Source organism: Antrostomus carolinensis, unplaced genomic scaffold, assembly GCF_000700745.2.
Source record: "Antrostomus carolinensis isolate BGI_N321 unplaced genomic scaffold, ASM70074v2 scaffold3215, whole genome shotgun sequence".
Lineage (NCBI taxonomy): Eukaryota > Metazoa > Chordata > Aves > Caprimulgiformes > Caprimulgidae > Antrostomus > Antrostomus carolinensis.
The window spans coordinates 32,650-49,841 of NW_010316943.1; the positions used below are offsets into that span (position 1 = coordinate 32,650).

A 17,192-nucleotide genomic window follows, 5' to 3' on the forward strand; every position below is an offset into this window, starting at 1 on the left:
TGCGTAGAAGGGATATTTGGATGTGATACAACTTTTAAGACAAAAATCGTCTCACTTAACTTGAAACGTTACATGAAATGAATCCTAGACAAAGTGCCAAAGAAGCTCCCTGAGTTAGACCAGCTCAGAATTTGACTTGAGCATTAAAACAAGCTATGGGTTATTTTACTGATGCCGAGTACCTCTGGTTCCCACTGGAAAGTCACTGTAAACTGTGGATGCTCAGAAGCAATAAAAAGTAAACCATTGTCTACTATTATTTTTCATACTTATGCTTCAGGATGTTCTGTATCATGAAATACTATACATTTCCTCAACGTGGCACCCTTCCAGCAACTGTGTCTCTCAGTCTGCTCCTTATTTCATGCCTTTATACATGTTTCTCAGTAGAAGCCAACATTTAAAAACAATAAAGGAATTTCCCTGCCTGAAGAAACAGAGAAAACTCACATGAGAAACTATGATTACGCTTGGGAATGATCGGTTTCACATGACTGTGACAACACATCATGCTGCTGTGCTGCTGACAACCTTGAGATCCTGTGCTGTGTCAAACTGAAAGAAATCCTTAGACTGCTGCTGACCTGCATTTGCTGTTTCAAACCACGAACCACATCTTCTACAGGGCTGTAGTCAATTCAGGCACTTTATCAGCATCTGTTTCCTACTGTCTCCCCAATGTCTCTTTAGTCTTATTACAGTCTCTTCCCTCCCTTAAACTAACCTGACTACATGTTATTCCTAAGTACAGCTCCAAGCCCTGAACCACTTCAGTTCCAATGTGTTTCCCCCAAAAAATCAGTAACACTCCTTCTCTAACACAATAACCAAACCAACAAGTAATATTCTAATTCAGATGGGACTTGAGGTAACAGTTAGCATCAGCAGAGTTTGTGTTCCAGATCTCCATTTTACAGTAATTCCTGCCAGCGTGCACTTGGTTTTACCTTGTGCTGACTGTTTTTTTATTAAAAAAAAAAAAGGAATTGAATTACACACTATTGCCCCAATATTATATTTTCCTGGACTTTTTTTTTTTTTTTAAAAGCTTAACTCAATACATATCACAAGTAAACAAGACAAAGCAGACAAATCTGTGATACCTACAGAATCAGTCAAAACAGAAGAGGACAAATCATCTTGTCATCTTAAAATGGACAAAAGATTTTTGGGGCCCATTTACCACTCGCTCTTCTGTTTACAAACCAGTATCATTCGTATTCTCATCACCACCCTGCTTGCCAGAATACACACACCCCTCCTCAGATTGCTCCCAAATTGCTGCTCACCTCAGGGTCCCCACTCCTTCTCAGGTCTGCTGGTACTTCAGAAATGTGATGGGGTGTTCCATTTACCAGGGACTAAACCCCTCCAAGTGGCCCAAGACACAGTGAAATCCCGCTCATGTTTAGACTGATGACACTGGACTTGAGAGGCAGGATTCACCTCTCATTAGCTGCACAGTCTAGGAGTCAGGTGTTTCAGGAACACATCTTACACATATCTTTGCCTCTAGTCTCTCTGTGCCACCAGGGGACAGAGAGAGGCAGGATGGTGCACCTAGATGCACCTATCTCTCTCCACCAAGTGTATGAGGAACCTCAGCAACTATCTTTGGTAACCAAAATTTTGTCCAGCTATTGCTATCAAAGATGAATCCCAAGCTATGATCTCTATACTTTTTCAAGGAGTCTTTATGAATACGTTGAATGACTTCCAGTATGCGAAACACAGGCAGTCTTCTGCCCACCAGAAGTTCCCATGACATATGTTTGTTTGCAATTTTACCAGAGAGCTTTGGAGTTCATTGCAAGATTATCTGGTCTGTAGTAACTTGAACACAGGAAAAACAAAAACTTCACCAGCACAGTCAGTGCAGATACATACAAAACAGGCTAAGTTCCAGCAATTTCAGTTGTATGCACTCACATCTTTACATAAAAAAGTAGGAGTAATGATGTAAGAGAAAGATACCAAATAATGGGTAATTTACAGCAGTCTCTCCTATGTTCTGTCAGAGACAAGCTGAAAGTACATTTCAACAGTATGTAAAGAATAAAGCAGTTAAGAGATTATTAATGTCATATCTGTATCAATATATATTTAAAGAAACACTGAACTTAAGCAGTGATTGCTTAATTTATGATGGGTACATACTATAACTTGGGCCAAAAATAAAGGCCACCCAGGAGCAGCTGCTGGTGAGGCATACAGAGGTCTGTCTTCCCAGCAGGAACACTTGACATAAACATGTTAGTGCCCCATACACAGCATTTATTGTCAATCAAGTTACTGAGCTATTTAATGGTTTTCTCCTTAACTTCAAAGAATAATATGGGATAGGGTCAATTCGTCTCTGGAATCACCTTTCTCACTCCCTACCACATCTGCTGTGCTCAAAGGGGGTCCCTTAGGTTGACAAAGCTCGGGTTTGAACTTGTCACGCTCTAGGATGGTAAGATGTTTCCAGTCACAGGTCGGTAATTATGGAACCTGCTTCTACACGAGGTCAGATGGAGCAAACCTTCTTGCCATGACTTGGTTTATATTTGAGAAAGTAAATCACTTAAAATCTCTCAAATATCTGTAGAAATTTTGCATCCACATACTAGAAATACTCTAAAGGGACTAAAAAAGAATCTAATACAATCTCTTAGAATAAAGTATGTTCCAGCAGATATAACTGGAAGAACTGTGCCTCTTTAACTGCACTGTGGTTGAAGATAAAGGCAAACTTCAATAACTCATCTACCTCTGCTACAGCTAACACACTGCCCTGGAGGCCTTGACAAGAATCACAAACCAGAGGATTTCAGCAGTAGAAATAGAGGCTGTGGGACAAAAATCCAGAATGCTTTCAACTGAGAAAGAGTAGGTCTGGGGCTAAATTTCAGCACAGTGACACACTCAACTGCTCATGCTTAAGATAGTCTAATGAAATAGACTGAATTACAAAGAGTGCAATTCAATTTCTGACAGCCTCTGCTACAGACAAGTCCCCAACAGTTCCCCTAATAAAGATGTTTTTTTTTAAAGCTGTTGATACAGACAATGTAATGAGCCAACCTAGAGTGGAGGAAAAAGGAAGGTTCAGGGGAAAAAGTGAAACATTATGTTATCACTGACGGTGCAATAATGTTGCCAAAGACAAGACAGAAGTCATAAGAGAACAAGTTATCACTCTCAATACCCACCTCATTAGTAACTGAGAGAATTGACAGTGCAGAATCACAGTACTTCAGTGCATTGTTTTTCTGGCCAAGATCTTTATAGCACTGAGAAGAAAAAACATTTTGTTTCAAATCAGACCACTGTAAGAATACCAGAGTCTAAAAATCATTATTTTTAAAAGAACTTGGTTACCTTTGCCAAATACACGTAATTGTATTTGGAATATCCTGGACGCATTTCTTCTGCCTAAATAATAAAAAACAGGAAAGAAAATAGACATAAAACTTGTGTGATGAGATTTATGTGGTCTGCACAGCATTTTTAGTAACGCACTTAACCTTCCTCAGTCATCCCTACTGTGTGCACCACAATCTGTTTAGCACTTCAAAAAAAACCTCAAGAAAACAAAAAAACCCAAACCCCAAACCAGTCACATGAGGTGCTGATATTGAAGACATAAAAATGTTCTGTACTTCTTGCTCTCCTCTCTCCCTAAGTGCTTTGTAAAGATACTGGATCATTCTATAGAATATCTATTGGATTCATTAACTTACACGGTGGGTTGGAAGATACTGCTCTCTCTAGATTATTAATATTTATTTCCTCATCAAAAAAATAATCAGGCAACCAACCATTCACACTTTGTGTAATGGGTAATCAACTGTATTCATCAACTTTATAATTATTTTTCTTTCACAGACCCGTATCTTCTAGCTCTGGGTTCACCTTTCTTTTCACATTACCATCTTCTGAAAAGTTCAGGTCATTAAAACAGTTCAGGATTGTCTTCCTTTTAAAACACATCAAGGATGCAGAAGCTTGAAAGATGAGTAAAAACCTTGCCAATTATTTACTAACCAAGAAGCAGCTTTAATCAACAAACAACTTTTAGAGGAGAAAAATTACATCAGTGAAATCTATAGTAGCTGTAATCCTTGGACCAAAATAATGCTGCTTTCACTACAAACGTGTATTATCAAACAACTGAAAAAGAAACCCAAACAGTTGTCTTCTAGACAGTAATTTAGTTTTCGTTGCAGATGACTTAAAACCACAGTTACTCTGCAGCCCACCACAAAATACCCTGAAGGTAAACTGAACGTTTCAAATTATTTCTACCATGTTTGGAGTTTGAGCTTAAAGATAAAATCTCTTAAACTGGGAAGATGGTAATGTATTGTATCATCCAAAATTCAGGAGAGCATTCCATCTTTAAATAGACTAAGAACACAGAAACCAAGCACTTTTGATAGTTAAGAAAATACATATGTTCAATTCCTTTGAGAAACTCTCTGAAAGTAAGTGCAATGATGGAAGTTTATGCTTTGAATTCAGTCAAGTGAAAAATTTGTATTTTTCAGCTCCAGAAGTAGAAATTATTAATATAAAAGACACTGAAAGACAGGTTTCTTTTATTCATGTGATACTTTCTCATAACTGTGCATTCAAGTAGAATGCCCAGGGACATGGACCTGTATGACAGAGTTTTCTATTTCACTACAAAGGTAATTTCAACTCCACAAACAAGAAAGGCTTCTACTGAAATTCAATGAAAAGAGGTTCAGATCAGAAAAAGAAAAGTGTCACAATGTCAAAGTTTTCCTCGCCTATGTTAATCCTCTTGCAGAAAAGGCAAATCATCAGTTAGTGCTATGGTTAATTTCTTTCAGTGGCATATATAAGTAATCTATACCCATCTCACATTAAATGCAATAACTATTAACCATGGCAAGTCATTGAAGAGCTCCCTAAAACTCAAGAAAGAAAAGAAAGGTGCCATCATTCCTCTTCAAAATCATTTTTAAATAGAAAAGAAAAGAATATTTTAGTAGAGAGCTCTGTGGTATTTAGGAAAGCCCTGGATTTATAGCTACTGAACATAATCTGTTGAGCAGACATCTTGACAACAGTCACATATAGCATCTGTAAACAGTCACACAGAAAAACCCTTTGGTTGGACTTACCTTAAGGAAATTCTGCAATGCTTCTTCTACTGTTGAAGTTGGTGGAGTCCCAAAGAGAGCAGCAGCTACTTTCTTTTCAATCCAAGACAACTGAGCTACCTGTAATTAAAAAAAAAAGGGCTGATTCTCAGTTTTGGAGTAAATACTGTCCTGTATCACTGTAATACTTACACAACCTATTTTGCAAAAGAACCTGTAAAGGAATGTTTTATGCTGTTGATTTGCCAGCTCAAAGCACAGCCTTTTATATCTTAGATTCTGTTAACAGGAAAATGTACGCATTCAGAACTACGTAACGAAATACTAACATCATTGATATGAGACTATTCCAATGTACAAAGCTTAAAGTACAGTTTACATTTCACAAGAGCTTTCCATTTTTTAAAACCTAAGACTAGAAACAGTGCTTTAAACCTGTTAAGGTTTTCCTAAGATAGACGTGCATGATAGTCCATCTACTTGACTACTTTTCAACATTATGAAAAGCTGTAGCTACAGTCAAAATGTGAGTGCTTTTGGTGCTTGTAAAACAAGTTTACTGATTACACAGAAGCTGGTGACAACCAGGCTTTCATTTTTCACTCCTGAAATCTGACAAATAACACTCACCAAAGACCTCTTCTCATTTCAGGAAGATGGGCTGCTATAAAAGGACCTTCGGGAACTGTCGCATTGCCATGTGATATACATGACTTCTTCCCTTACATATAATGACACCTGACAGACACTGCTCTAGTTACTGCCATAAGGTATTTGGCTCCATCACCTAACCTGGCAAAACACACCACACATCTCTAACAAAGGATGGACCTACTAAGAAATGCAATGTGAGATTGGAGCCTGTTTAAATGTAGAAGTGAAGCCATCTTCCTTGGGCATTTCTACTACATCTGGAAAGAAAAATCAGGACTTTATTCCTTCACATCAGTATTTGAACCACAGCACTGATGGCTCCTGACACAGAGTACAGCTGAGTTTAAAAATGGTAAAAACCAAGGTTCTGAGTTTTCCTAGCAACTTCTGGCCTGATCCATGCAGAGGCAACACAGAAAAGGGATATACACAGGCAAAGAAAGAGAGCCCCTCATTGGAGACCTGGAGGTGAAATGAGTCACATAGGGATACTTCTTTTTCAGAGGGAGCTGCGATTCAAATGACAGAGTTGAACCTTGAACTATGGTTTTGGGTAGCTTTAGATTATTCCTGCCTCATTCCTTGGATTCCAGATCTCTTCAGGACTGTTACTGCTCCCTGCATGTTCTCCAGCTAAATCCAGCAATTATCCAGTAGACAGTCAGTTAATTATGGTAAAATATAAGAATCCATCCACACATTTGATAAGGAATTGGTTGGATGGTAGCATCCAGAAGGTAGTGGTCAAAGGCTCAACGTCCAGATGGAGATCTGTGACAAATTACGTCCCTCAGGGGTCCGTACTGGGACCAGTACTATTTAATATCTTCATCAATGACATAAACAGTGGGATCAAGTTGACACACCTGAGGGATGGGATACCATCCCAAGGGACCTGGACAAGCTCAAGAAGTAGGCCCATGTGAACCTCATGAGGTTCAACAAGGCCAAGTTCAAGGTCCTGCACCTGGGCTGGGGCAATCCACAGTATCAATACAAGCTGGGGATGAAGGCATTGCAAGCAGTCCTGCCAAGAAGGACTTGAGGGTACTAGTGGATGAAAAGCTGGTCATGAGCTGGCAACACACACTCGCAGCCCAGAAGGCCAACCGTATCCTGGGCTGCATCAAGAGAAGCGTGAACAGGTTGAGGGAGGTGATTCTGCCCCTCCACTCCACTCTTGCGAGACACCACCTGGAGTACTGAGTCCAGCTTTGCAGTCCTCAGCACAAGAAAGACATTGACCTGTTGAAGTGGGTCCAGAGGAGGGCCACAAAAATGATCCAAGGGCTGGAGCACCTCTCCTATGAAGAAAGGCTGAGAGAGTTGGAATTGTTTAGCCTGTAGAAGAGAAGGCTCCAGGGAGACCTTATTGTGGCCTTTCAATACTTAAAGGGGGCCTATAAGAAAGATGAAGACAAACTTTTTAGCAGGGCCTGTAGTGACAGGCCAATGGGTAATGGTGTTAAACTAAAAGAAGATAGATTTAGACTAGATGTAAGGAAGGAATTTTTTACAATGAGGGTGGTTGCTCAGAGAGGTAGTAGGAGCCCCATCCCTGAAAACATTCAGGGTCAGGCTGGATGGGGCTCTGAGCAACCTCATCTAGTTGAAGTTGTCCCTGCCCATGGCAAGGGGGCTGGACTGGATGGTCCTTTCCAACCCAAACCATTCTATGATTCTATGATAACTATCCACAGCCATCAACCAGAACGCTTCTCTTTTGAACAGACATGGAGCTCATGTATTTCTTGTTGCAAACTGCCCTAAAAATGCCACTGCAAAGAGTACAAATATAGGCCAGTACACAACAGGAAAATGCTTAGGGACATGTTTTCTCATCTGGCCCAAATGACTCCAGATACATAAGAACGACATCTCTTGGAGGCAGAAGGCATCCTGGTCAAGTCTTGCTGGTCGCTCGGCATGGTCTAATGCCTTATTTGTTAAATGCCATCAGTAAGTCCTTCACACAAACCCACTAACAATTATATTCCAGAGAGCAGCAATATTAAGAAAATAAAGCTTTTTTTCATACTCTCTCTCCTACACATCCCATTCTTGAAGCCTCTTCTAAGGGAATAAAGTTTTTTTTGAAAAGCTCTCCAGCGATCCCAGAGTTCTAATTCTTTGAAGCAACATCTCCCTTGCTGCACTGCAGTGTTTTCATACTGGATTAAAAACTGCAGCATGCTGGTTAAAACTTCAAATTGTATATAATTCCCTCATATACTGCATTTTCCTAGCTGCTGTCTAGTTTCTGAGACATATTCTGAGAAAGATATTAAAAGGATTTTTGCAAAAGTATTTTTTTCCTTCATGCCAATCTACTGCTGCAGTGTTTTGCAGAGGAAGGGGTTTTCTATATTTCTAGATCCATCACACCCTGATAGAGACAGCTTACAGAGGGAGGAAGAGAGGGGGGAAAAATAAAGGGAATATTATATGCTTACACTTTTCTCTGCAAGACCACACAAGACCCTGGAGATACACATATACTGCACAGATACAATTACCATGCGTGTGTCTGCTGTTATGCAATAGTGAAGAAACAAAATTGCAGGTTTTCCATGTGGAGTTACAATTACCTATTGAAAACACAAGTTCTTCCTGGCAGTTGTTTTATTTTCTTACAAGATTTAATCAGAACTGATTTACTGAGGTTTTAGTCCTTATTTTGTCTGGCTTAGGTGCTGCTTTGCACTATTCAAACTTTTAAAAAGCCCAAACATATATGCACTTGGCCATTTTTATATTATAAAAACCCACCAACCTAAAACAATGTTTAAAGGTGGGAGGAATGTATGCACAACAGTGAGTTTTATTTAACGCGCACTGGCTCCAGCATTATACTTTGTGACCATTACACAGACATTCCGAGACTTCCGTAGTGTTTTGAGTAGTCAGACTTATATGCCAGTGGCTTGAGATGAGTTAATTGCTGCTAACTTTAGCCATCGATGAATGAAGTGCCTAGTTTACACAAGTTGTCCAGGTTCCCTGCATGGTCAATTCCTCTCCACCTACATTAGCCTGGGATGAACACTCCCCTCTTCCTTCTTTCTTCCCTTTAGCTACAAAAGGAGCATAGACAATTATACCTTGTGGGGCTACAGAGAAGTGAGGTGAATCCCATCACAACAGCTTAACCTCTCCCCAAGAGAGTCAGTCTGCATCTCCCTGTGACTGAGGTGGGACAAATGGGAAAGACCTGTTTTATGCAAGACACAAAATTGTGTCCTGGAGCAATAATGATGAACAGGAAATTATACCCTTCCCCTAAACACACAGAGGCACAGTCTTTAATTCGAAATAACTTTATTAGAATAAATCTTATGCAATGTTCAGTGAAATGGAAACATCATTCCTACTATACCAACTAACTTTATTAAGAATCCTCTGTGTGTGAGCAAGCACAGGCAACAGAAACCCTGGAGTAGCATGCTCTAGCACAGTGCAAATTTGACTTCTACAGTCAAAGTTATTCCAAATAGTGCAAAGCATATTTGGAGGTCCATATAAAATCAAGTACAAAGAGACTGTAACTGTCATCAACTTCAGTGGAACCATGATTCCACTAAATGTATGTTCCAATAATGGTATAGGACAGCAGAAAGTAATAAGAAAAACAGATACTGCAGCAAGTTCAAGTAATAGCTACAATGAAAACAACAAAATTAAAGAATGAAGACTGCCCTTACCCTACAGATGACTTCCAAAGTGAATTTTGTTTTTTTAGGTCTCCCTAAAAGAGAGGAAGTCAGTCCTTCCAGCAGCCTGAATATTCACAAGAACACTGCAAGGAACACTGTGTTTCCACAGAATATCAGGGTTTAATGTACGGGGTCACTTGAGGAACACCGCTCCTCAGCTACCACACATGAGGAGAGACAGTCTCACTGGCCCAGGAGCAAAAAACAAGGGCCTGAGGGACCATTAAGCAACTCCTGAACTTCCCTAGCTGGAGGGGAGTGGGTCACCACGACAGCTTGGCCACTGCCAAGGAGAGGATGCCACTCTTCAATATCCGAAAGCTAACAGAGTTGCTTGACCCAGACAACCTCTCCTACAGATGTGTCAAACAGTAAGCTCCCATCCATTTATTCTACTTAAATCTCTATTAATACCAAAGATGGGAGAAAGCCACCCACAGAGTTAAATGGCAGCTGACCATAAAGTGCGTGCCCAGCATGCTCCTACCAGGCCTCTTGCTCCTCTGAAGATCAAGGCAGAAAATGTGGTTCTCTCCTAAATACCAGGAAAAGGGATTTTCTAACATCCCCTTTTCTTCCTTAGCCTGCAATCAGCAAAAATCACATATGAACTAAAACACTGTCTGGAGTTTGGTTTTTTTTGTTTTTATCTTCTGTTTGTTTTTGATGAAATGCAAACCCTGCCCATTGACAGCTCTTTTCAAATTCCAGGATGTTGGTACCAAGGAAACTAACCCACTTGGACTGAAAATTCAGCCAGTATTGACTTGCAGCCCTAAAGGATTTCCTCCTCCGATGCTTCCTTGCTAACAGCTAACTCAAGACAGATCACACAATTGTCTTTCATAAAGGAAAATCATCCCATTGATCCAGCTTCAGAAAAATATTAATGGCACCTGCTTAAATATCCCCAGAGAGTTTCTTTTTCTGTTTTATGACAATATATTAACATAAAATTGTATTAAATAATTTTGCAATGTTTTGACTTCTGGAAGAGATTAAGTAACTGGACAGCAGTTTTAAAATACTGGCTTCCAACACAAATATTCTCTTCCTTGCCAGCTGAGGAACCAGGACAGTCTGCACAGGCATTTAGGCATTTATTCAACTTGAATTCCCTGGGCTTTTCACTTTCCAGTAAGGGGAGCAGACTTACAAAGCACACAGACAAAGGAACTGGGTCAATTTGTTCCTTGATGTAACCCAAACAGACACTGGGATACATCAGAGATTAATCCAACACATGACATGAAACCTGCAAAAAGAAAATTCTGAGAGATCTAATTTTTAACACCCCACTAGCATTTACCAGAGGCTCTGATCCAGTTTCACAAGTATAAGCTAACTGTTCTGTGCCAGCCCTGTAATGGCAAGTAGCATAAGTCTTAACCAGACACGTACTCTGTTTTAAAAGCTATTCTAAACATTAAAACACTAAAACAACCCACAAACACACAGTTATAAAGGATTGTCAGATAACTGCACCCAAAACCAAGGAAAGAAAACTAGTTCCTATACACCATGCGCCACAGATCAATTCACTTCCAGTAAGTATTTCTTGCTGATCTGAAGAGCAAAGTAGTTTTCACTTTCCCTTAACAAAAACAAAGCTGAAACTTGAAAGGCTCTAAACACTGTACTTATTTTAAATCATATGAACCAACCCAAGCATATATTTAAAACATTAAACCTTCCCTAAAAGATATGTACTCAACAAAGCCTGGTTTTGTAACAGAAGGCTGAGAATAAAAAGTTTTGTCCACAACCAAAAATGTTTTAAATGAGAATTATTTTGCTGCAGTTGTTTTTCTTTGGAATAGTAACATCTCTTTTACATACTAAACACTTGTTTACTTTGCTTACTAGATATTTTAAAGTATCTTCATTACAATTATATGGTAATCATCTTTTCCTAACATTATCACTAAAGCTACCCTGGAAAAAGTTACCACTATGTAAAAGTTCATATCAGCTCTGGAAAAAGGAATATTAAAATAACATTTGGTAGGGTTCTGCAGTTAGCCACTACTAGGGTTGTTCAATTATGTTTGCTCAATACATAAATAAATAGGGCTTTTTTCCCTCATTGCCTCTGCAATATAAACCAAAAAAACATTAGAGCTGTATGTAGCTTCTTGTACACTCAGCAGGTCTCACAGGCAAAGTTTTGCCCATCATGACATCTATGAAATGATAAGGGAAAATCTTGCCTACCTGATCATAACAACAGAAGTAATTTTCTAAAAAACACACATCAGAACAGAATCTTCCTCTTTTGTATAACTCTGCTGGCTTTATAATGGTGACATAAATAAGAAACAGCAAAAATTTATTTTCAGAGAAGGTGGCACACAACTGTCACTGGCTCTGCGTCAGAGACAAATGCCCACTGCTGCAAGGCAGTGAAAATCCAGCTCATCCTTCCTGCTGGAAGGTGCTGTGACACCAAAGCATCAGCTTTGGATGATGGCCCAGTGTGAATAACTGCTGAGTAAGAAACTTGGCACTGCCGAACCATCGCTCTTTGCAAAGGACTGTGCTACACTGAGGAAGGTGTGAAATGGCAGTCAGAGCCAAACTCTGGCAAAACTCCACAGATCAAACAGCTTTCACTAGTACAGCACGCAGTCTCTGGATATAGATTTCAGCCTTCCATAAACCTTCTCCATTTGCCTCCACTATACTTTTTACCTAAAAGTCTACTCAACTGATTATGAAAATGAACTGGAATCCTAACCTATGACACTTGAAGCATCCCCTTTCACAGTCTCTTATGCTATACCTTATTTTTTTTTTTTCTCCAGTTTGTCTGCCCAAAAAAAAGTGCTAGAAGATACTAGTAAGATCCCTGAACATTAAATGGAGAGTGAACAGGAGATGTCTGACTATACTAGGAAGACTTAAGTACATCAGGTTTCCCAAAAGTGTTACCAAAGCCTACAACGTATGAAACACTCGTTATCGTTGTTAGCTACACTGCTTCTGTAAAATAATATGTGACTAAAATTAAACAATAATACCCCTGGAAGCAACGCTTACGAAGGAACAAATATTGTAGCCAACATTAACTTGACCCCAAAGTCAGCTAGGCTAAAACCAGCCTTCTTCCCTCAGTCATGCCTTTTTCTTTAATTTCCTCACACTGGACAACACAGCCTTCCCAGCCTCAACCACAGCTAGACCAACCAGAAAAAATACAGGGTCTAAGAGGAGCATTACCACTCCATCTACAGGTACCAGTACAGAGCAGGAGTGATAAATTAATTTTTCAAGCACGCTATCATAATCCCTACCCTGAAGAAGTATTTGGAACCTATGTTACAGCCAACAGTCTACTTTTGGGATAATCACCACAGCATGAAACACCACAGTCTGCAGAATAGGACCAAGGAATTTACCACAACTTCCACAAGCTCCTAAGACTATCTAAATCACCTGCATGGCCAAAACACGTGTTAGTGGATCAGCACAGAAACCTACTCATATAGTCTGCTAAAACTAATAAGGATATCACCAATTTCACTCAGCTAGGATTAAGATCTAGCTTCCATAGTAGAGCCTCAAAAGTAATGTTTCCAAACGATGGTCTCATCCTGCTACTGAAAGTGTGCAAAAGACAGTAAGTTTTTAAGAGCTGACAGCCCCAGAAGTTAAAACAAAATGTGATTCAGTCCTATACCTGCATTTATTTGTACTATGCAAATCTGTTCTAAGTGTTTCAGGTTACTATTTTGTCATGGTAATCATAGAAGACAAGAATAAAAAAAAAAAAGAAGAGAAATCAGAAATCAATCCTTAAATATTTCAGTGGCTACATCTGTTATAAGTGGACTGTTTCACTTAATAAAATGCAGGTCAGGGCATAAACTAAAGCCAATGTCAATCTGTGGTTTAATGTTCAGTAAGGAAGCCCTGCATAGATTTTGCAAGTGTGGAACATGAGTTTGTAATGATATAGTGCAACAGACCACATGTATTAGTCAGAAAGTGGTGATTGTCACTAAAATGAATCAAGAGTAAAAAACCAGCGTAAAGAACAAAGTGAGGTATACTGAGATTACCTGTAAAGTTTCCAAAAGTGATAGCTCAAGTGAGAAACAAGCCCTGAAAAACATCTGTGAGTGTTTGACATGAATGGAAGCTGCAGTCAGCTGTTGGACACAGCAGCATGGTGTAAAAGTGCTTGAGGAGTCACTGGTGAGAGAGATGCTTTTCAAAGGCAAGACAGCAAGCATACTATAGGACGATCTTCAGCAACTCACTTTTACACAGCTAATGCTGACATTCAAGAATCCAGTGTGATGAAAAATAAAGTTAAAAACTCTTTGAAAAAGCTGGTGTCATTCTTTTTTCAAATCAACTGAGAAAAAGTTGCTGAAAGCTCTTTATAAGTTAAATATATGATCTGAAAAGCCTGCTGAAAGATTAGTTTGCATTAAGTCTTGTTGCAGATAAAGACAAAGTCTGTAATGTGTCACAGTAACTCCTTCTTTCCAGTTTGCAAGTACTTTGTAGTGACTAGCATTGGAAGTAGCTGGAGAAAAAAGGCAGGGCTGGAATTCACTGTGCAGTAGCACAGTTATTCTGAAAAGCCTCCCAGTGATCTTTCACAGCACAGACTATGCAAGAACATTTTATTCTGACAAAAGAGTCCTCACAGCACTGGAGATGAAGCAATAAGGATAGCCATCTCAGCCATCAAAGACGTGGGCTTAAGAATAAGACAACTCTCATATTACAAGCACAAGCACCATTTTTCTTAAAAAATAAAATAAAATAAAATAAAATAATAAAATAAAATAAATAAAATAAAATAAAATAAAATAATAAAATAAAATAAATAAAATAAAATAAAATAAAATAAAATAAAATAAAATAAATAAAATAAAATAAAATAAAATAAAATAAAATAAAATAAAATTTAATCAACAGCTAAACTTGTAAACCAATTATTTTTATTTTTCTTTTATACTTATCACTATGTCATTAACACAGTATTTAAAAGGACTTGTTGTGTTGGCATAACACAAATTTTATCTCTTGCAAAACTTTTTGGTGAACTACAGATTTTTATGCCTGCGTCTTTGTTGTGACGTTGTCCTGGAATTTACCAAGCTGGTATGATAGCCTTGCTGACAGACATAATCCCACAGCATGTAAGTGCCTTTAACTTCACTTACAGACAGGTAATAAAGTTACATTTAGCTAGGAAACCTGAACACAACAACCAGGGACATAGAAGCACAGCTTACTTAATGTACCTGACAGGAATGGTTAGCAGTTAACATCACACATGTTGGAGTCAATTCAGGAAAATTGTACTGCTTCATTTAGCTCAAAACATCTACTTCAGTAAACAGGTACTTTGTCTTAAATCTCACTATTTCATTTCAAATACATTATCATTTTCCCGTGTACTCAATTCATATGTTAGATAAAAAAACAACTTACTGAATAGCACCATCTTCCATTTAGGTAATATAAAAAGGGATCTTGAGGCTTAAGTTCAATTGCTTTGTCTAGGTGCTCCTATTAGAAAGAAAATCAGTGTCATTTTAGATGTTTGTTTGGCAACTAAGACGTTTGCTGCAAATCATAAACAAATTCAGAAATTCTCTTCTGCTGCAATTCTTTTCTAACAACCTAAAAATATCTTAACCGGCAAACTCCTTCCCTCATGGAGGGAAACCACAAACAAAATTATTTAGCAACCTTGCACACTACACAAGAAGGCATGCTGTATTTAGAACATGACTAGGCAGCTCTAACGTTTGATCAAAGAACTCAAAAACTTTTGTATTAAAAAGGCAACAACTTCAATTAAATTCATTTTATTTACAGTTAGTATTCGGAAACTGTCACCCACCAAATCAGTGAGAAAGCAACCCTCTGATAGATGGTACATGTTAGCACCCACCACTGAAGCATAGTCTCTTCCACCCTGGAATGTGACTGCCCCAATGAAATGGTGGGTATGACACAACAAATCGTTACTATAATGTGAAATTCAGAAAATAAAATGGTTCTGTTTATAGTGAAACCATAAAACCTAGAAAATATCTAATGAGATACTTCTTCCAAAACCATTTTCATTACAGGTCATGAGCCTTTTTATTTCTCCCTAATTTACTAAAGAAAGCTCTTATTGCTCAACCTGAGTTTGAAGGAAAAAGAAGTATGTTATTTTGCCCCTAACTATAATTTGCCTCTCAAACTAAATTTTACTTCTAATGTTTCTTTCCCCCCAGATATCTGTTTTTCTAATTAGCCTGTCATGAAAATAACTGAGTTATACACATCTAAGAGTCTATTATTCTATCATTTTGTCCACAAACTATTCAGATAGAAGCTATGTTTTCATGCTATTATTTTTCCCCAAATCCTTAACATTTTGAAATGATTCACACAGATTTCAGTAATTACTTGTGAAGAGGAAAACCTCCCTGAAAAGGCTACTGCTTTGGGCTCCTTTTAAACTCCATCCTCAAACAACTGCACCACTTGTGTTATTTGTCATTTCCCTTCGTTCTCAGCTTGCCCCAGTGCTCAGGGCTTAGCTCACTTGGCGCAGCTCAGATGTAATTAATGCTCTCTCATAGAAAAGCTTTGCGATACTCCAAGCCCTAACACAGACATGATGTGATAGGGACTCATCCTGGGCGTTCCCCGGGAAGTGGAACGCGTCTTCTGTCCCTCACTGACACCCAGAAAGGGGAGACACTGGCTGGGAAGGCAAGGGATGGAAAGCACCTAAGCAATGCTGAGGACAAGGAGGGGGAGAGCAGCACATATAACACAAACTGCTAACTCTAAAAACCACAATTACCTTTGAAAGGACATTGTTAAAACAAACATTACTTTTTAATGGTGGCATGATGAATGACTGCAGAACTGTGTTAATTCATAATTTCATATTTCATATGTTTTTATTTATTGAACAGAATTGTTACTCCCTTTTCTTCCCCCCTTTGACTACAAAATAAAAGAGAAATCTTAATGCTCTTCCCAGAATCCTAACTCAATTCTTCTATTTTGTAAGCATACAATCTATTTGCATACATAAAAATAACTTATTCACTTTAGCAGCACCAAAATAGACCAGTAAGGCTGAATTACTGAGCTGGAAAAATCTGTCTGTGACACTATGTAAGGAAATAATTTAAAAGAATAGCTTAATAAAAACCAAAACCCTACAAAACATACCTTAAAGAGATAACCATTCCTGATTTTGTTTTGTACACTTTCAAACTGAGACATATAGCCACACATAATTGCAAACCTGAGAGGGGAAAAGAAAAACACACACACATGCTTTTTGTGATTTAAATAAAGCTTTGAATCAAATTACAAAATATTTCAACATCTAATTCACAGATTAACACCTGTTTTTCTTCCATCTTGATGGCTGGATAGAAGTTTAGCATAAGTGGTACATATTCAGGAACAGACAAAAGACCAAATCAAACCAGAACAATAATGGAAACAAGAAGTTTAAATGAGACTGTTTGGGCTGCCAGTGAAGTGAAAAAAACAGGGATTTCTCCTCCAACTTTTCTACCACTTAGTTCCAAGTGTGACACTTCCAGAGTGGCTCCAGCGCTGACAGCAGTTTAACCGGACACACTGTGCTCTGCATTGCAATGCACCGGGAACGTGAACACCGTCAGCCGCGGTGCCTCACCCGGGAAGGCAAACCCCAGGGCCATGTTCA

General features: G+C 38.6%; 1 protein-coding gene across 1 annotated transcript; it reads right to left on the minus strand.

Annotated features, from left to right (window-relative positions):
• Positions 1-3,110: 3,110 nt before the first annotated feature.
• Positions 3,111-16,760, minus strand: RMDN2 (regulator of microtubule dynamics 2; the record flags this gene model as incomplete). The annotated part of the gene is made up of 5 exons (XM_010168393.1): positions 3,111-3,275; positions 3,364-3,417; positions 5,136-5,234; positions 14,933-15,010; positions 16,685-16,760. Coding segments are annotated over 5 exons (472 nt in total), but the record flags the coding sequence as incomplete, so codon positions are not given.
• Positions 16,761-17,192: the final 432 nt, after the last annotated feature.